Source organism: Maylandia zebra, linkage group LG15 (assembly GCF_041146795.1).
Source record: "Maylandia zebra isolate NMK-2024a linkage group LG15, Mzebra_GT3a, whole genome shotgun sequence".
In the NCBI taxonomy this organism is placed as follows: domain Eukaryota; kingdom Metazoa; phylum Chordata; class Actinopteri; order Cichliformes; family Cichlidae; genus Maylandia; species Maylandia zebra.
The window spans coordinates 33,578,883-33,600,501 of record NC_135181.1 but is presented as its reverse complement, the minus strand read 5'-3'; the positions used below and the strand labels follow the sequence as shown (position 1 = coordinate 33,600,501).

The 21,619-nt window shown below is 39.4% G+C and overlaps 1 protein-coding gene across 2 annotated transcripts; it reads left to right on the top strand.

The window, feature by feature from the left end:
* The first annotated feature begins 248 nt into the window (after window positions 1–248).
* stxbp6l (syntaxin binding protein 6 (amisyn), like) lies at window positions 249–21,308 on the top strand. 2 transcript variants are annotated; one of them, XM_076874304.1, is made up of 7 exons: window positions 249–449; window positions 5,488–5,655; window positions 10,905–11,035; window positions 11,217–11,448; window positions 11,550–11,648; window positions 20,111–20,268; window positions 20,417–21,308. In XM_076874304.1, the coding sequence occupies exons 2-7, from the start codon at window positions 5,502–5,504 to the stop codon at window positions 20,438–20,440; spliced, it is 798 nt and encodes a 265-aa protein (XP_076730419.1). In that variant the 5' UTR covers window positions 249–449; window positions 5,488–5,501; the 3' UTR covers window positions 20,441–21,308. The 2 variants fall into 2 exon arrangements, with proteins under 2 accessions (XP_076730419.1, XP_004564793.1); XM_004564736.5 differs by having other exon boundaries at window positions 251–449; window positions 11,130–11,448.
* Window positions 21,309–21,619: the final 311 nt, after the last annotated feature.

Sequence of the window (21,619 nt, the reverse complement as noted above, 5' to 3'; positions counted from 1 at the left end):
TGTATAGAAAAGTTCAGAAAACTTTGGGGTTGTAGTGGCTTTTGTCTCATGTGTTCATGGAGTGATGCAGTGTCACATCATATAGATATATATATAGTTATTAAAATTAAATAATTTCACTATATTCTAATTGGCTGATAAAGATTTGCACATGTGTAATAATGAAGACTTCCACGGAAAGCTCAGTTTTTGAGACAGCAACTGTCTGTTCTCTGGCTCATACCATGTGCCTGTCAGCCTTTTGAAATGGGATGGACTATGGTTGCTGTGTGCCTTCACAGCAAGGCACGCCACTTAGTGTGCCTGGGTATAAATTCAGGACTGAAGCCTTGGAAGTATTTGATCAATTTAACCACGTACTAACTGAACATCTGTACTAACACAAGAGTCTCACTGGAGTAGAAACAAAGACCAGTCCAGGATTTGGAAACAGAAGAAAACAAGAACGGGTAGGATAACATTTAGACTTAAGTTTGGTAAATGAGTGAAAAACGTAGAGTAAGGAATCAAAATGTCAAAACACAATTAGCCATGTTTGACTTAACTGTTTCATGCAATTTTGGGTTGGTTGTCTTATAAAGATGTAATTTATTTGAAGTGTAGCTGCACAGCAGCTGAAAACAATAACATTGTTTATAACTATGGCAATGAAAGTCTTTGTTTGGTAAATGCATGGTGGTACTCTACTGAAGACAAAGATCTGAATACTTTGTCATTTCACTGTTGTTCATTGTGTTTAATTGTCACCCCCCCCCCCCCCCCCCCCCCAAAAAAAAAAACAAAACACAAAAAACAAAAACAAAAACAGAAAACATCCCGTCAAACATGAAGCATTAGAATAAAATAGGATTCGGGTGGGGGGCAAACCTGCATGCCAAATTAAAGAATGAATGCTAGATTGAAAGCACCTTTGTTGGAAAAAGTATAGAAAACAGTGCTTGTGCGAATGGTTGAATGACACATGTTATATAAAGAGCTTTGAGTGGGTGCTATATAAGGACCATTCCATTTATCATTAAAATGAGCATTTATAAACCCAGGTCACGCTCACCTTGTAAATATAGGTCAGTGATAACAACAATATTATAATATTGTTGATAATATGCAGCTGTTGAATTGGCTCACCAGAGAAAATCTTTGTTTCAGAAATTGTTTCCCAAAACATGTACATTTTGGATGATAAGAAAAACTGCCAATGTCCAGTGATTCACACATAGATTACTGAGTGATGAACAATAATGTAAAACAATCCTGTGAGGGATGAGTCCCTCAGGGACTCTGTAATGCTCAAAAACAAGATGGGTACAAAGAAGGAAAGAAACAGGGCCATGATTAATTTCACAATCACTGAGTCCTTTTCATAATTTCCAAACTTGATATATATATAAGTTGTTGCTATCTTATGGAAATACAAATAATAGCAAAATGCTTTCTCAAATGTGGCAGAGCAACTAAAGGTGTCTCAAAGATAGAAACACCTGTAACTGTAGTGTCTGATGTTGTCTGCTATTAGTGAAGATTGACAGAAAAAAATATTTTAAAAAAGCAGAAATGTTTTAAACTGTGTTTAGAGTTAACTGATTCACATTTAACTAAATAATGAAGGGCAGCCTTCTAAATTTTTAAAGAATATATAAAGTTGTATTAGTAAAAGCAAACATATTGTTGTTTTGAGACAAAATGGACGCAGGCCTGACCTGGTTTAAGTCTGTGATCCTTGTGATCTATGATGATCCAGCCCATCATGCAAGTGGATTCCAATCTGAACCTGACTTGGTGTCATTTTGCTATTTGGATAGAATAACCGAGAATCATTTATCGCTGATTTTCAGTAAAAATTATAGAGGTTCTGAACCTGAAGAGCTGGAATGTGATTTTTAGTCTTGAGTGCCATAAATGATAAGTAAGACTAGAAAATTGCTTAACAAATGCAAATACATTACACTAGATTTTAAGACACTGCATTTAGTTCTGTTTTCACTCAGTATTAATCATATTCACAAAATATATTTATATTCACATAATCTCTAAGATGCCACTTGTAACTGAGATTTTTCTATCAGTGTGACCGATTATGACACGACAAATGGTTTTGGCCTTTTTGTAATAAATAAGAATTAGGTTTTTATTAGGTTTTTTTAAATTTTACTTTTTTCATCCTGTTCTGTCGGGCAGCTTTTGCAGTCAGAATTATGATCTGAACACACTGTCATGCCAAACACATTTTGCTTTTCCAAGATCAGCTCTATAAATTCTCTATAGGTTCCTCTTATTCGTGTTATTTCATTTATTACATTATACGTGGTATACAGTAAGACAGTGTCTAGGGCAGGACAGGCAGGTGAAGAAAAAACGATAGAGCACAAATAGAAATGCACAGAAACATGCATGTATCACCAACTGCTGCACCTGTAAGAAAAAACAAACATGCAACAAACATACAAAAATCACCTGGAACACAAAAATTCAAAAATGCATGTAAATCAACAATGTTTTTGTGGGATGCATGTGTGTGTGCATGTGTGTACCATGTTTACATACATTTGTGATGAAAGAAAATTGGCATGCCACTATACTTGTGGGGACCAACAGTTACTTATGGGGACAAAATGCTTGTCCCCGCGAGTTTGAAGACATTCCTGAGGCTCTTTTAGGTTTTAGTATCAGGGTTACAATTAGGTAATGGTTAGGTTTAGGCTAAGGGTTAAGATTAGGAATTCATTTTTAATGGTTAGGGTGAGCAGCTAGGGAAAGCATTATGTCAATTAGATATCCTCAATAAAATGGTAAATGGACTGATTCTTATATAGTGCTTCTCTACTCTCCTGGTGTACTCAAAGTGCTCTATGCAACATGTCACATTCACACAAGCACTTTTCTTCTAAGTCTTTAGTGCTTCCTAACAAACATTCATACGAGCAACTTGGGGTTAGTATGTTGCCCAAGGATACTGGGCATGCAGACTCGAGGAGCCAATGATCCACTAACCTTCCAGTCAGTAGGTGACCTGCTCTACCTCCTGAGCTACAGCAACCCCCAATAAGATGAGGGGGTCATTTCAGTAGGCCGCTGAACTAGCACATCTGGATATAAAAAAAAACCCAAACCCCTGCCCCATATAGACTTTGTGTGGTCTCAAACCACCTAAAGCTAAGGAAAATACCAGTAAAAAACACTTTTATTATAGCATTTTACAAAAAAAGAAAGATATAACTATTTCAACTGCAGGCCCCTATTCCAAGCAGCAGGTTTAGATAAGGACTATTGGTTTTTTAACCTTGAACTGAGGAAAACTGGATTTTTCTGTCCTAGAAAGAGAGTTAACTTAACCCTCTCGAGGCAGGCGTTGCCGATTTGCAACAGTTAAAAACTAACAACCTGATTACCCCACATACATATTTTATGAGTTTTTTTTCACTCAGAAGTACCACTGCAGGACTTGGTTGTGCATTAGCAAACAAAAAGTTTCATTTGAGCCTGAGAGGGTTAAACAGTCACTGGGGTAACAGACTGTCTGAGCTTAACATAGTCCGCCTATTCTATTTGTGGATGTATCCCAAAAACATTATTTTCCAAAGAAAAGCTCTCTGAACCTTACTTACACATTAAGTTGTGTTTTACATGGCTGACCAATGACGAAAAATGAGATTGAAATAAGTTTTGAGACTTTTAAAATGAAGAAACTGTATTTTAAAGTGATTTATTAAATATAGGCTACACACAGTCAGGTTGTGACCCGAATACATTTCATGTCAAAATGTGTTCACAGATTGATATTCTGTCATTAAACCATGTCAAGCAACATTATGAAAGGTGCAGTGAAAATTACAGTGTGAATCTTTGCCCTGTCCTCAGGCAGGCACATGCTAGGCTCCATTCTGGAAACCATGTCTATGCTGGAGACCACTTGTATAGCATGTCAGGTTCCAGCTGAATAATGAGATATAAAAGAAACAAATGTAAATCAATGTATGACAGCAGACATTAAATATTACATATTTTGTATCAAACTTTTATTCTGCCTATAATGATGACAAAGTGACCCTAGCAAATTAAATAACTCCCCCTTCTGTTTTATTTTTTATTTTTATTTAAATATCATGGTGAGGACTGACTCAGGTTTACATTCCGTGGTCCACTGGATAGAGGCTCTTTAATTACCTGCTGCTATGGTGAATCCTGGTATTGGAGGTCCTTTGAGAGTGGCTTTGTTGATCTTCAACCAGGCACACGCAATCCTGAATCTCTATATAAAAGCACTAATCTCTGATCCTATGAGTATTACCCAGTAAGCAAACAAATGGAGCAGGGAAGGAGACTCACCCTGACTGCTACTCAGTTCCTCTGGATGTCGATCTTCCTCCCTCTGAAAGCATGCTTGCCAGGGTGGCCCTCTGGTCAAGGTTTCACCTCAGTCAGATCCATTATCAGCAGCAATCTATTAAATCTGTGAACTTGGTGACTAAATCTAATTAACCTAAACTGATTTAATTCTGATCCTTGAGGACAAAGAGATTGGAGCGAATGGGCACGCCTTTGCAACAACGCACCTATCTCTGTGGGAATATACAGGAAAGGAGTCCAGTTCTTGGAAGTTGTAATCCATTAGGAAACGATGGAAATCTAAATCCTCCTGAACTTATAATCCAACACAGAAAAAATGCGAAGAGAAAAAGTCAAAATTACAATTAGACCCAATTAGTGGGTCCACATTGTTTGAGCAGTGGTTGCTCATCTGGCATATCTGTGGACTCTCAGAGCCAAATCTTCAGATGATGCCTTCTGGCCATCACAAGAACTAGTGTTAGTTTTTATATGTGTTCTCCCCTTCGCTCTCCTCCCTCTTTTTCTCTCTGGACATCTAATCATCTGTGTTAAAATCTAGTCACCACATGTCCAGCCAGACCCTATTTATAGAACCTATTTGTGTGACCTTAATTTAACATGATTTAAAATGTAGTTTAAAGATTCTTTTCCATGTTTTACTTTAATATGATTTATTATTAAATCCATCACTCTGTTTTTCAATTACAATATACTAAATGTAATTTCTCTTATTCAGCCATACATGTTAAAGTCAGACATTCAGTGAATATTTGCACTAAAGGCCTGAGGCAAAGTCTAGGCTGTGTGCTAAGTTTGCATTTCCTGTTGGTACAAACAGTCCCAGCACAGAGGCACACACACATCAAATCACAGTTAAAGGCCAGGAGGTCAGAACTCAAGTATTAGAAAGATTTCATTATTCAAATTGCATTTCTCATTAATCATATTAATCAGACTTATACTTTAATTATATTTCATTAAGAATTAAAGATGATTTATTATTAGCAAAAACACATATACATAAACTCCGCTCTGTATGACTTCAAACATAAAAGGCTGGATGTTAAGTCCGTTTGCCCTCTCTCAGATGTAATGATAGGATGGTAATTATTCCTAACCAGGGATAACAACAACAGTCATGTATATAATTTATTTGTGTAGGTTTCTGGACAACAATGAACATTCAGTCTGCCATTAACAAAGAGATCTTCATCCCTCGTGATGAGCGGATGCTGGTGGCGGTGGAGGTGAGGAGGAGGAAAAAAAAGAGGATGGCTTTCCTGCCTACTGGACCTAAGGGGGATTATGCCACATTCATCTGTATATCAGGTAAAAGTCTATATTAGGCACTCTATGTTTCTGATTAAAAAAAATAAAACTGTAGGTTGAAGTTCTAGTGAGGCCATTGGAGTCATAAAAAAAATCAGACAGGGCACATTCATATTTTTGTGACTCAAATCTGAGAAATTATCATCTCAAAATATTGGTTTTTGTTGTTGTTGTTGTTTTTGTTTAAAACCTCATTAATATCAGAGAATATGTCATACAACTTTAATACTGTGAGATCTCAATCATGATCTTATTCCATAGTTTTTGGAGACAGGGAAAAATAAAAGTTCTTTTTAGGAAAAAAATGAAACATAAATAATTTTTGATATATGTGAATTAAAACAGGTATTAATGTATATTAAGAAAAGACCAACACTGCAAGCTTGTTTTTTTATATATGTTAATGGAAATAGCAGAGACTAACGCATAGTCTCTGCATGCGTTAGGATCTTATATAAACAAAGTCATGTGTGTGATATGTACCTGCACGTAGTATTTGTCAACGCTGGCTGTGTGGCAGGTAAAGGCTGGACCCAAATGCAGGACTTAAACATAAGGGGTAAACTAAGGAAGGCAGCTTTTATTGCTATAGTAAAATCAAACACTACAAACAAGAAAACAGAACCTGAACTAGGAGTAGCGCGAAAACCACAGTGACACAAACAGCAACGAGGGATGACAACAGGCAGGGGAATACGGAGTATTAAATACATGGAGGATAATGAGGGAAGGGGAAGCACAGCTGGAACTAATCAGACTAACAGGACAGGGAAATAAAGCTGAACATAATGCACTATCAAAATAAAATAGCACACTATCAAAAATAAAACAGGAAGCATGCGACACACTCTATCATGGTACTGGGTCTGTGACAATTAACCTCTGTGTATTTAGTCCTCAGTTTTCCTCTGCCTGTTGAGAATGAGCGAGTGCATGTGTGAGTGAGTGAGTGTGTCTGTCTGTTTCACAAAATATCTTTGAAAATGAGGGTGGTAAGCCACGATAACATCCCCCAGGAGCCAAAGACAGAACGAGATGGATCCGGGAGAACCACAGCCCCAAAGAGTACTGAAGACCTGAGGCCACACATTTCGCCGATATCTGCGTGCCCATCCAGCAGGAGAAGGAGTGAGGCCCTAGATGGGGCACAAACGACCAAGGGGGGAGAGTCCCATGGGCATTGGACAGCCAACCCCAGTAGAGACCAACCACCCTGGTGTGAACCAAGATCAGGGTCACTGGGCTGACCCAAGAAACACCCGCTACTTGGAAGATCTTCTTCCTGTGGCCTCTGAGAGTGGACTCATCTCTGTGCTTGTCCTGCTAGACCTCAGTGCAGCGTTCAATACTGTCGACTATAATATTCTATTAGAACAATTAGAGCATGCTGTAGGTATTACAGGTACTGCACTACAGTGGTTTGTATCATATCTAGCTAATAGACTCCAATTTGTTCATGTAAATGGAATCTTCACACACTAAGGTCAATTATGGTGTTCTACAGGGTTCAGTGCTAGGACCAATTCTGTTTACATTATAGATGCTTCCCTTAGGCAATGTCATCAGAAGGCATAGCATATATTTTCACTGCTATGCAGATGACACCCAACTTTATCTATCCATGAAACCAGATAACACACACCAATTAGTTAAACTGCACTAATGTCTTAAAGACATAAAGACCTGAATGGCCTCTAATTTTCTGCTTCTAAATTCAGATAAAAGTTGGAGTTATTATCAGGATTTCCTAAAAAAAACAACAACCACACACTGAAAAGCCTTCAGTTAATCCAAAATGCTGCAGCAACCATAATGACAGGGACTAGAAACAGAGAGCATATTTCTCCAATATTGGCTTCTGTACTGTTCTCTCTATGTGTTGAACTCTCTGAATGTGAGCATAGATAAACAGCCAGCAAAACTCCTTTTCAAGAGCCATGAAGACAAGCATACTTGCTCCTTTAATGACATCATGAACTGGAGTGATGAAAAACACATACAAAACACAAAAACACAAAGGACTGTCATATAATCAGCATGTAAGTATAGTTAGGCACTAACATAGGAGACTACAAAATAAGTATCCTGTAGATATACAGTCTGACATTAATACAATGAAAAATGAGCAGGTAGTTGGTAAGTGTACGCTTTTATCATTAGCTCAGAGGCTACGACCTATAACTACTGCACTTCAAAGAAGGTACAAAACAATGTCACAAAACACCCTATTACTAATTACTTAATATACAAAGAACTGCAAGAACTTAGAACCATTGCTTTCTGAAGGACTCCTCTGAAGGATTGTTTTGGATTCAACACAAATGATTACAAAGGGATAGCCATTCCCACTGTTCTCTGCACTTCCTGTTTCCTGTCTATAGACATGTCAAAATAAAAGCTTCCCTGTCTATCCAGGTGTCAAAATAAAGGCTTCACAATTTTCTGATGTATAATAATCAAAATACAATATTCATGGCTACTTATTTGTCCCATTAGCAGATTATCATATTCAAGACAGTATAGAATCCCTTTATTGGCACCCTGTTAAATCTAGGTTTGAATTCAAATTCCTACTCAGGCCCCATCTTATCTTAATGACCTTATAGTACCATATCACCCCATTAGAGCTCCTTGGTCTCAGACTGCAGGCTTACTTGTTGTTTCAAAGTAGAATGGGAGGCATAGCCTTCAGTTTTCAGGCCCCACTTCTATGGAATGAGCTTCCAGGTTGAATTCAGGAGACAGACACTATTTCTACTTTTAAGATGAGGCTTCAAACTTTCCTTTTTGCTAAAGCATATAGTTAGGGCTGGATCAGGTGACCCTTATGGAGCCCCGCAACGGACATGGGAGAAAAAAAAATTAAGACGGACTTTTGCGAGATCTCGCAAAACAAACTCGGGATCTCACAAAAGTTTTGTGAAAAAGTTTTGTGAGATCTCGCAAAAGTTTTAGCCGCATTCTTCGGAGACCGCCAGCTCGAAGCCGACCGGGAGGTCAAGGCACGATGTGCTGGGAGAGTGGTGTTCCTCCCGCCTGTACTAGGTCTCGACCTCCCGTTAGCTTCGAGATGGTGGGTGTCAGATCTCCGAAAATGTCGGAGCACTTTTGCAAATATGTGATGTCTTGTAAACCGAGCAGATATTTGACGTTTACACAACTACATTCGCGCCTCAAAATATCTTAAAAGTTTATTTTGTGACCCAGAAAGAGTAATATTACAACTAAGTAGCTGCCGCCATTGTTGGAATTCAACTTTAGTGAAATATCGCAAAAGTTTTGCGAGATCCCGAGTTTGTTTTGCGAGATCTCCCATGTCCCTTGCAGGGCTCCGTAGACCCTGAATCCCCCCCTTAGGTGTAGGCTGCTGGGGGATTCCCATTATGGAATCTCCCAGCAGATTCCATATTTCTTCTTAAGTCACCTTTCTCACTCACTATGTATTAATAGACCTCTCTGCACTGAATCATACTTGTTATTAATCTCTGACTCTCTTCCACAGCATGTCTTTTATCCTGTCTTCCTTCTCTCACCTCAACCGGTCGCTGCAGATGGCCACCCCTCCCTGAGCCTGGTTCTGCTGGAGGTTTCTTCCTGTTAAAAGGAAGTTTTTCCTTCCCACTGTTGCCAAAGTGCTTGCTCATAGGGGTCATATGATTGTTGGGTTTTTCCTCTGTATGTATTATTGTAGGGTCTTTACTTACAATATAATGCTCCTTGAGGTGACTTGTTGTGATTTGGAGCTGTATAGATAAAACTGAATTGAACATGAAGCCACACACTCTGGAACGAACAACCATCCCAGCAGGGTGCAGTGAACCCCTCCCATCATGACCATGACCATGTCCATTCACACACACACACACACACACACACACACACACACACACACACACACACACCCCGCTGGAACACGACACCAATAACTACACGACAAAACAAGACAAGATAGAGCTCTTTGTCTTTGTGGCTCGCGAGGGAAGTCAGCCCAGGCCTTCATCTTTCCTTAGCCAACTTCAACTTATTCCTTCGCTACAGCCCTTTTTATTGTCAGCAAGCAATCATTCATGAATATGCAATTACAAATACACGTGACATTCTTAAACAGGCATATCTGAACAACATTCTGTGTGTGTGGGTGTGTGTAGGTGCATGTGTGTGTTCTTCCAGCCATACTATACATAGACATATGACCTTACAATGAACTTAAACTGTGTGTATGAGGTATGCAGAAAAACAGAAGCAAGTGTCTTGCTAAACTATAAAAACAGGAACTTGCAATATGTCATATCTCAAATGCACATTTAAAGGTGGGAAGTCTTGCACCTCAAGAAACAGAACAGTCTGGTTTCAAAAGCTATAATGGAATTATAACGTCGAGGCTGCTTCTTCTCATCTCATGGTACACAAATGCACACAGAATCTTATCAGACCTAATAAGGATATGATTCTTATCAGCATACAAATGATTATGTATTTCTAAGCATAAATGACAATATAAGAAATATCAATTCCAACACTTGCTCTTGCTAGAAAGTCTGCAAAAGACATTGAAGGAGAACTTACGTTGACATTGACAGTGGTCAACTATTTTTCAACAAACACAACACCACCAGCCAGACGTTATGCTGTACCAAAAAGCATTCTTGAAAGGTGCAGTGACTCAAACTACTTTAACATTTTATGAAGGTGACATTGATTTGAACAAATCAAAAAAACTAACAAACTAACTAAAAAGGTGAAACAGTAAATGAGTGTTAAGTGATTTTTGAGGCCTATGACCTCCAGGAGCATAAATGGAAGATGCATTGCTGGGTTTGCTTCTATTCATTTGTTGTTCATTACTGAAACTGAACACTTGCAAATAATCTGCTGGTGATGATGCACTTATAAATTCAGATAAAACTGAAGTTATTGTACTCAGTCCTCAGTCAAATATTCAAAATATGATATCTAGCCAGATGCTTGGATGGCATTACCTTGGCCTCCAGTAACACTGTGCACAAGCTCTTTTTGCAAATTGCAAAGCTTCTAATGAATGTATTATTTTTGTAGTCTTCAAGGGCAGGGAATTTCTTACCATCTAAATGAAAAGAAATCTACTCTAAATGTTCAGTTCTTTGGTTATCAAGTATCTTTTTTATGTTAAAAAATTTAGTTTAAAATGATCAGAACAAAATCTCTGGTGTTAGTAAAATTATTATTACAAGCTTTAAATTCTGATATTGTGGTTTGCATTTATTTCCTAGTCACCAACACCAGACCTCCTCAGCTTCTCATCACCAAGGTGAAGCGGTTTGGAGGCTCCTCCTCCTTCATCAGGAGGTCCCAGTGGACAGTTGAACAACTCAAACAGGTCAACGGGATTAACCCCAACAAGGTCAGCAGCAGTACCTGTTGTATCCTTACATTACATTTCATATGCATTCAGTTGTTTGCCAGCTTTGTTTGTTTTCCTGTGTCCTCCTCTTCAGGACAGCCCAGAGTTTGATTTGGTTTTTGACAATGCTGTGGACCAGTGGGTGGCTAGCTCCTCAGCAGACAAGTGTATTTTTGTCCAGATCCTGTACCACGCCTGTCAAACCCACTGGGAGGGGAAAGCAGGTGGTCTGGGAAAGTCAAGGAAGTTGGGAAAGGCAAGCCAGCAGGGACGAGTTGATAAATGTGATCAAGAACTGGCAGGAGCTGGTCACCCAGATACCTATGAATCCAAAAACCTACAGGCACGACGGAAGAGCTTTGTTCTTCCCAAACACACAGAATTCATTAACTGCCAGTCCAAACTAACACAAGGTAGTGTCTCATGGTTACTGAGGTTATGATGAAAGTTATTTCTTAACAGATTTTTTGTTAAAATTTTGTTTTGTTGTAATGTGTTATGTTTGTTCAATTAGATGCCTGCACCATGAATCTGGTCATCTATCGCTGCAAAGCCTTCTTGAATCGTGTAAAAAACTTGATGGTTTCAAACCAAAGTCCCTCACCAGGTCAAGGTAAGATAGTGACTAAAGGAACATATAGAGGTTTAATGTTTTAACGGGTTTAATGAAAAGAGGGTTTTGTCTGTATTATGGGAAACATGACATCCAAAGATTTCTTAATCTATACTGGTCTTCCCTTAGTACCCAGACTGAAGGTAGTTATATATCAAATTACAGTTAATCTTTAAATCTGTCAATACTGCTAACCTGTAATACTTACAGCATGCTCTAATCTCTGTAATAAAATACTATAGTCAACAGTATCAAATGTTGCAGTGAGGTCTAGCAGAAAAAGTACAGAGATGAGTCCTGTCATAAGAAGTTTATGTGTTCACTAAAGCTGTTTCTGTTCTGCGATGAGCTCTGAAACTTGACTGAAACAGACTCAAATAAACCACTGCCCACACTGCAGATGATCAGTAAGCTGTTTTACAACTAGTCTTTTAAGAAAACCTTAACCCTTTGAGATAAAAGGAAGGTTGGAGATTAGCCTATAATTTTGCTAAAAAGTAACATTTTGCTCTTCTAAATTAATGAGACGCCATTTCATCCCCAGCTTATGAGTTATCTGCTTTAAGGTACATGTTTGAGAGTTATACCAGGGAGTCAAGTACCTCTGATTTGATACTTTCTTTTTTTAGAGCAACCACAGTATCCAGAGCTGTACTCAGCCAAGATGTAAAATTATTAACAAGATAATCGAGCTCTGGGTAGCTGCTCTGCACTGTGTTGGCACAGTTGCCAAATTTTATTAGACTTTCAAATGAATTAAAACTTGGTCTGGCTGTTTCACTATAAACTGGCCTTGACCACGTGCTCGCCCCAAGATTTCAGATAGAGGAGTGAAAAAAATTATCAGAAGAGTTGTCCAAGAGCCATAGACCACTTACAGAGCACTACAGAAAGAACAGGAACAGGCAGGTACAATTCCCGTTGCCTGTGTGCATGGTCACCAAGCAAGGTATCATTGCGGAAGCATGTTGAAGTGGGTTTAAAGTTTGATAAATAACATTTAGACAAGCCTGTGAATTACTGACAGAATGTAGTCTAGTCAGATGAGACTAAAACTGAAGTCTTTGGATGCCATAATACACACCATGTTTGACGGTCAAAAGGCACTGCATATCTACCCAAAAAACACAACCTTTTGCAGCAATATACATCAACACCTTCATATAATTGAAGGAAGGATGAATGAAAAAATGTACTGAGACATTCTTGATAAAATCTGATGCCATCTACCCAGATGATGAAGATGAAATGAGGGTGGACACTTCAGCAAGACAGTGATCCCAAACACACAGCCATGGATACTCTCAACTGGATTCAGAGAAAGGAAATAAAGCTGTGAGTGGCCCAGCCAATCACCTGACTTAAATCCAAGTGAAAATCTATGGAAAGAACTAAAGCTCAGAGTTCATTAAAGAGCCCACTGAACCTTCCAGATTTGAAGACTGTGTGGAAGAATGGGCCAAAATCACACCTGAGCAATGCATGTGACTAGTTACTCCACACGGGAGGCATCTTGAAGCTATCATCATCAACAAAGGATCTTGTACAAAGGATTAAATAAATTTCAGTAAGGGTGTTCAATAATTTTTCCCTGTGTCATTTCTCATTATTAGACATAATTTATGGACATCTATAGTTTGATTTCTTCGCATGTGTGGATTAGATGAGTTGTTACTGGCATCTGGTGGGAATTTCATGCCAACAGTACCTTAGACCCTAAAATAATACATGCAAGCTGCAGGTGTTAAATACATGTTTTACCCGCTATAAATTTAACACTTCATAAAAGTGTTAACAATATCAATATCCTGTGAGAAGCAGCTCTGTAATTATGATGAAGGAACTATCCTCCCATCCCATTGTTCCTTCAGTGGTGCTAGTTTCAGTCATTAAACAAATGTACTGTTTATAAGATTGGGGAAACCTGCAGTCAGCTGAGACTGAAGAAGTCACTTGGATGAGTGACAAAACGTTTCTCCCACTGAAAACACTATGTTCAAATGAACAGAATCAACTTTTGGAGAGCTCTGTAATAAGTAATGTGTTCCATATCCTTTTTTATTTAACACAATTTCTTCTCGCTTTGACAAGGCTGCTGCCATTTTGAAGAGTCAATGAGACCACTCAAATGCTGTGTAAATGCTAATCCATTTTTTGCTGATAGTGAAAAAATGAAACTCAAATTGGAGGCATTAAATGGATAGTAAATGATAGCTCAAGTTAGGTAAATTAAATGTGAATCTAACACTAGTGGTATTCTAACTGAAGTGGTATGGTGGTGGAATAGGTTATAGGGTATTTTGGCTTCCTCCCACAGTCCAAAGACATGCTTGTTAACTGATTCTAAATTGCCTGTGACATAGATAAGGTGTATGAAATAAAACACTGTATGAATGTACGGTTAAATGTGCCTTGTATACTGAAGTCTTGTGAATGGTCAGTAACTAGAAAAACACTTGTATCCTATTGTACACCCCCAGCATGCACTAAACAAATCATGAGTTTGTCTGATGCTGATATAAGATCTTTTTTACATTTTATTCACAGGAACTCCTAATATTTCAATCCACGAAATTCCTCCAAATGATTCTAATAGATCTAATGAAATGGCGATCCTTTTCTGAAATTGGTGCTAGGTCTATTGTACAGCTCAAAAAACATCCTTTGATTCATAGATTTCTTCCTGTCTTAATGTTATGGCACTGGGACTCCTCAGCTCATTGTATCCCCAGCATGTCTCATAGTCATTTTCCCTTCTGTCTTTTTGTCTATTGTTCTTGCTGAGCTCCACCTTTCTGTTGCCAGAGAAAGGCCTCTTTGTAATGAGATCCTGACATGAAAGGAGACTTTGTTTGTTTCAGGGAGGTTCATACAATAGCTGGCATTAGTTCTGTGACTAAGAGTGAGCACAGCATTCCACTGAAACCAGTAATAGGGCCAGTGTAATGGATGGGACACATGCCAAGCTGCACCACAATTAAAAGTAAACAGTTCCATAGCAATGGCTTAACAATGTGTTGCTATTGATAATGCTAGCAGAGGATGATGGTAATAGTATGAATTTGTTTGTATCAGTAGACTTGCATTTCAAAATGTTATCAGCATATTGGTGTATAAGTTGAAGTTAGCTTGGAAAGAAAAAAAGCGTCTGGACTTCTTTAAGTTGCTTGAAGATGTTTCACCTCTCATCCAAGAAGCTTCTTCAGTTCTAAGGTCAAACGGTGAAGAGTCCCATATTTAATCCCTGTTTGAGTGTCCCGGGGAGGGGGGGGGGGGACGACAACGACAATGAACCCCCTAAGGATCCTCTACCTAATCACATGAGCCAAGGTGTGAAAAGGGGTGTGGGTCACAATCAGCGAAGGTTTCGGGTGAGCTCATGGTGAAATCTAGCCCCACCCTATCATGTGATTTCCCAGAATGTGAGTGGGCGTTAAGGCGTCTGTTAAGAGATCTCAAAGCTGGATTATAGATGGCAGACAGTTGGTGTCGTAAACCACTGCCTCTGATCAAAGATGGCCGTTCACAGTGGACCTAGATAGCTTCTTTCACTCCTATTTCAAACCATCTTCTCTGTCCAAAATGTGAACATTGGCATCCTCGAAAGAGTGACCTTTATCCTTTAGATGCAGATGGATAGCCGAGTATTGTCCCATGGAGGTGGCTCTTCTATGTTGTGCAATGTGTTTATGAAGTGGCTGTTTGGTCTCTCCAATGTAGAGGTCTGTGCATTCCTTGCTACACTACAGAATACACTACATTGTTAGATTTGTGTGTTTTGTCTTTGGGATGAACCAGTTTCTGTCTGAAGTAAACTGGGATGTCGTGCCTGGAGAAGACTCTCCTGAGTTTTTCGGATACACCGGCTACATAGTGTCAGGGTTCCTGGGTCATTGACCCAGCAACTTCAGTTTGTTCATGTTCAGTTTATTTTCTACATGCTCGTGTTTCACTGTGCCAACTTTCTGTCTCTGTGTATTATGTTCTAGTTCCACTATATGTGTTATTAGCCACATTATGTTCAGCTGTGTACTCACCGGTCTCTCATTATCATCCTCATCAGTCTGTGTATTTAAGTCATCGGTTTCCACCAGTTCATTGTCTAGTCATTAACGTTGTCTACCTCGCATGTTCCAGTTCGGTTCAGTTCAGTCAGTCTTTCAGTCAGTCAATCAGCCAGTCATCCGTCTCATGTTCTGTTCATCCATTCTGTATAATAAACACCATCTTCATTCCACACTAGCCCGTGAGTCCTGCATTTGGGTCCGCTCTTCCTCACCTCCACACAGCGAAGCCCTGACACATAGGGGATGACAATGTTGTTGCGTTTGTCTTTCTTATCCTCCCCAGCTGGTGTCTGATCTTCTTTTCTGTGCATCTTTGCTGACTTGATGAAAGCCCAATTAGGATAACCACATGTTTTTGAGAGCTTCCTTTACATGTGTGTGTTCCCTCTATTTCCCTCCAGGCTTAGAGGGAACATTTTCTCCCCAGTGTTGTAAGGTCCTGATTACTCCAAGTTTGTGTTCCAGAGGGTGGTGGGAGTCAAAGAGGAGGTACTGGTCTGTGTGTGTGGGCTTCCAGTAAACTTCAGTGTTGATGTTCCCAGTCTCTTCAATGCGCACGGTGCAGTCCAGGAAGACAGACAATTATCGTTTGTTTCTTCCGTGGTGAACTAACCACAGAGTTAATGTGGGGATAAAGTATCTCCTTGGCAAATCCTGCACTTGATGGTGACATATGAAATTGGTTTGAACTTGGCCTCTTTTGTTATTCATCACATTCCTCAGCAAATTTCAGATAAACGCTCTTAGGGTCTATGTGTGAGGCATTGAGTCATAGAGGCTTTCTTTTATTCAGTCCAGGCAATACACAGGTTGGTCAGTCTGGTCTTACTGGTGTTTCTATATATTTTTCCTGGGCCCTGCTGGTGTATTGAGCTATGTGCCAGTTCATCATGGCCACTATGATGCCTGACAAGACATTCCATGTTGTGCTGAGGGAGGTTATTGGCTGGTATTTGGATAAGACTGGTCCTTAGAGGAGATCCTTGAGGATAAGGGCTGTTCTTTCTTTGGTTAGCCATTCTGGGTGCATCTTATCCAGTAGGCATGAATTATGCTAGGGCCTGATGTTGTCCACTGAGCACTGGAACCCATTCTCATACCTTTCTACAGCTAGGATAGTTAACTAGTTTCTGTTCGTGCTGCCTTGATCTTGGTCTCTAGTCTCCTTCTTCTTGTGGCTGTTTAACTTGTAGCCAAGCATCTCAAGGATCACTGTTGCTGTGGTGTACATCAGCTGCTTGTTCTTACTGATGGTCCCAGTTGGTTGATTCTCCATACTATCTTCTAGTAGACCTTTAGAGGGTACTTCACATAGTCTTGATAATCAGCCTTGGATGGTCCAGTTCCCAGTTTAGCTATGACCCTCTCTTTCAGGTTAGCTGCTTTCAGTTTCAATACCTTCAAGTGTAAAGTTTGGTGAAGGGTGGTTTATGGTGTGAGGTTTTTTTTTTGGGAGTTGGACTCAAGCCTTCACAGAGGCGTTGAAGCTGTTATAGCTACAAATTTGGGCAAGCATAATATTATACATCTTTTCACCTTCGTATGTTACCATATCCCCTTTCTTTTTAAGAATGCTTATTAATGGTCATTATTTGACTTTGGTGTTGCTGTGTACTGTGCGTACAGTGATGTCAAAAAGTGTATTTTACATTGTGATAGAGTTGAGACTGCAGAAACCAATACATCCAAAAATATGGCGTTATTATTTCAATTTGCAAGTGCGAATGTTGCATGTTGAGGAGAAAATTATTATGAGGTAACAAAAGTTTAATTTGAGCGAACAAAATTCATTGCTGCTTGCAAGAAATGTATTTCAGTTTTTGCTATTATCTATATACACACACAATAACAGCCCCTCTCGCTTAGTTGTTGGCATTTGCTCTTGCTCAGATCTCTGCTCTGTGTGCTGACAGACATCTGCTGACCTGCTCTCAGTCTGTCGTTTGCACTCACAACATCTCTGCTCAGTGCACGTACAACTCTCTGTACACCATTATAAGTGTGCCACAAAACCATCCAATCAAAGAATTGGATGCAAAAATTCTGATTGACTGTTATGGTCTCCAATCAGCTTGCTAGATAGTGCATTCTGGAGACATGGTCCAGAATGTAGCTAAACCTGTTTTCGCTGAGCATGTTTAATTATTTTATTTTAATATATATATATTTTAAGAGCATTGTTGGTTTTAATCTAGTTTAAACCAAACCACCCCACTGGCTGGCCATATCGGATGTTACAGGGGATATTTTTGCAAGTGCTAAATGAAACCATGAAAGATCAGCTCGTCTTTCACGATTAGCCTGCCTCTTTCGCAGTTAGTTTCCCTTTCCCTATGGATTGACAACCGCCTGAAAGAAAAAGAAGCTGAGAAGAACTACAGACCCCACAGGCATTTGGCTCACGCACTTCCAGTTCCTGTCACTCCTGCTCCCCTTCCAGTACTGTAACTTGCCTCCATCGCGGTTCTGTCACTTAACCTGTCTCACCTCCGTGTGCCCACCCGAATATGCAGAACCTCATGCCCATAACAACACCACTCCAGATCTCTCTACCATCTCATCTGAGTAGCATGACATATAGGAGGTTTTCAGTAAACAAAATGCCATCTCACTTCCACCTCACAGACCAAATGATTGCGCGATTGAACTCCTCCCCGGATCTCTCTTCCCACTAGCTGTCTTTACATCTTGTCCTGGCCTGAACGAGCAGCCATGGAAAATATTTTCAGGAATCTCTCGCAGCAGGCATAATCTCCCCGTCCTTGAAGAACCATTCATCTGTGCATAGATTATAGGGGTCTGAATGACATTACAGTCAAAAACAAATACCCACTGCCTTTAATGAACTCTGCTTTCAAACATCTTCATGGTGCCACGATATTTACCAAAATCAACCTCTGCAACACATATAATTTGATTCGCATAAGACAGAGAGATGATGGAAGACTGCATTCAATACACCACTTGGACATTTCAGATATTTGGTAATGCTTTTGGGCTAACCAATGCCCCAAGTCTTCCAAGCTGTTGTGAATGATATTCTTAGAGACTTTTTGAACAGATTCATTTTTGTATATCTGGATGATGTTCTGATCTACTGAAAACTCGAGGAACACCAAGCTCATGTCCATGCACCTCCTTGAAAGCGAATCCTATGTCAAAGCTTGAAATTGTGAATTTCACTTACCGTCTGTGTCTTTTCTGGGCTACATCCTGGTAGGAGGGCAGGTGAAGGCAGGTCCGGCCAAAGCCCAAGCGGTCAAGGAATGGCCAACTCCCACATCACAGAAACATATTCAACGGTTCTTGGGGTTTGCCAATTTCTACAGATGGTTTATACGCAACTACAGCCCGGTAGCCTCACCCTTAACATGCCTCACGTCCACCAATGTTCCATTGTGCCTTTTTTTCTCGTCGCCTCACCCCTGTACAGAGAAATTATGATGTGGGCGACTATTAGCAGTTAAACCTCCCTGGAGGAGTGGCGAAACCTGCTGGAGACAATGGAGCAACCATTCACCATATGGGCTGCTCACAAGAACTTAACTCACCTTAGAATACCTAAGAGACTAAAGGCACACCAGGCACATTTTTTCCCATTTCTTTCTGCCCAGGTTATCGTAATGACAAACAGGACACACTTTCTCACCAGTTCGTCTCCGAACTGATCATTCGTATCTCCCAACCATCCTCCCCTCTACATGCAAGATTGGGTACATAGCCGGACATTGCTGGAGACTGAAACTGACCTGGGAACTGGTCCAGTGAATCAACGCTTTGTGCCAGCAGCATCCCGTCCTGGACTGGGTTCATACTGGCCAAATACTGGCCATTCAAGGAACAGTCAGACCATTTCTTTATTCATGAGGTATTTCTGGTGGGATACTCTGGATAAAGATGTCAGGGAGTATGTGAGGGCCTGCACTCCCTGCGCCTGGAACAATACCCACACCCAACGTCCCGTGGGTTTGCTACAGCCTTTAGTTACGCCATACCGACCTGGGTCACATACAGCATTGGACTAGCTGTTATACAGTTAGGTTATGGTTACAGTAATTATTTGGGCAGTGATTCTTTCTTTTGTCATTTTGCCTCTGTCCACTTCTGTTCATTACATTTTAAACAAACAAACAACCAAAAAACAAATCAAGAAAAGAAAGAAAAAATCCAAATCAGATTAAGTGCAGTTTTGAAAAAGTATGGCTTCTAGTTTTTAGAAATTACAACAATTTTTAAAAATAGTCTCTGATTTTCAGAAGCTCAAGAAATATGGACCTAAGTTTAAGATACTTGACATATTGTAAAGGTATTTGGTCCACTATTTTCTTACTAAACGGACAAGTATAAAATTCTCTCAATATCCTTTTGTGTGTGTATGTGTGTGTATATAAACAGGTCAAATGCGGAACCGTGCCAAAGGCAGAAGTGTAGGTAATTTAGTCCAGAGGGTGAATGTTACTCTGGGCGAGCGTGGAGACAGACTAACTCGTGCTGAGGACAAAACTGTGGAACTGACACACAAAGTCCAGCAGTTTGCAGACACTGCTCATAAGGTAACATATGCAGCCTTCTCTGCTAGATTAATCATTCAAAATTGTATATAGTATAGATAGTAGAATAGATAACCCATATTTGCACAATCGTTTGTCAAAATTTAACTGCCATACATTTTTTATTTCTGTTGTTCTATTTCCTATACAGCTAGCCCTGAAGTATTCAAAGTAGAGTGTACTGGAGAGAGAATACCGCTAACTCTGGAAGATGCTAATAAGAAGAATATAAGAAGATTTACTCTTGGGCTCCAGGATGTTACTAATTTGTTTCTATTTTAACTAAATGTATCAAAGACAACTAAATAATATGTCCCTGTGTTCTGGGGCGCCTCTGCCCATAGGTAAATATCCCATGAACTGTGTTTTGTCTGTTGTCAGATACTTTTATGAAAAGGAAAAAGTGGATTTATTTAACATTTGTGTTGTTCTAAAATAGCTTTTGTATTTTAGCTTTTGTACAATAGCCTTGAAATTTATTTGAAAGCCACTCCAGAGAAAAATTAGTACTGCTCTCAGTGAATGGCATTAATTACTCCATTTGATTTAGTTTGATTTTATGTTGATTTAATGTGCTTTAATTTGTATATTTCATAGTCTTCTTCAGTCTGGCATTATCAGTTGTTGTCTTTTTGTGCGTGTGTATGTACACTCACTGTCCAGTGTCTTATGTGTTGTCTACTATGTTCACATTATGTTTCCTGAACATCAAAGTGTCACGCTGTATTTACGCTGCTGTGCTGTGTATGTCATTTAATCCATGTTAGTATTGTCTTAGAAAGTGGAGTAAAGGTACGATGGTTTAGTTTAAGTGGTTAGGGTACAGGGTACCTTAAGGATGTTTAAATGCTGCCTTTAGAAGACTCACAGCAGTGAATAGAGGATTACTTAAATCAGACTGACTCATTCTAACCCAACTTCTATTAAATGTTTTCTTTATTGCTTCTAGTGGCATTTTATATATGTGGTATGTCTGAAATTTTTCTTCAAACCTATCAACTCTTCTCTGTGATCTAATTAAATAAAAACATGTTGAGCTTATACAGGGTATCAGCTGTTCCTCTAATAGTAAAAAAAATAAAAAATAGTCCACATATTAGTCTCACAGTACAAAAGATGTGAAGGAGACACTATTTTTTTAAAGGTAAACAAAGAACCTCCTGATTTTCATTGGCTGTCTTTTTTTCTTCTTAGGAGTCAGAGGTAGGTCATGACCTATTCATGATCTACAGATAACCTATAGGTCATGATTAGGTGAATGAGGTCCTCTGTGTAGGTTCTTAGTCATCCAAGTCTCATAATCTTAGGTGAGGTGAATGACGTTTGTAGTAAAAAACACTTTGAGTGTTCAGTT

Coding starts and splice junctions, on each gene's coding strand:
- stxbp6l (XM_004564736.5), top strand. CDS start 5,502: ATGAACATTCAGTCTGCCATTAACAAAGAGATCTTCATCCCTCGTGAT. Junction 5,656..10,904: donor CACATTCATCTGTATATCAG/GTAAAAGTCTAT, acceptor TTTATTTCCTAG/TCACCAACACCAGACCTCCT. Junction 20,269..20,416: donor TTGCAGACACTGCTCATAAG/GTAACATATGCA, acceptor TTTCCTATACAG/CTAGCCCTGAAGTATTCAAA.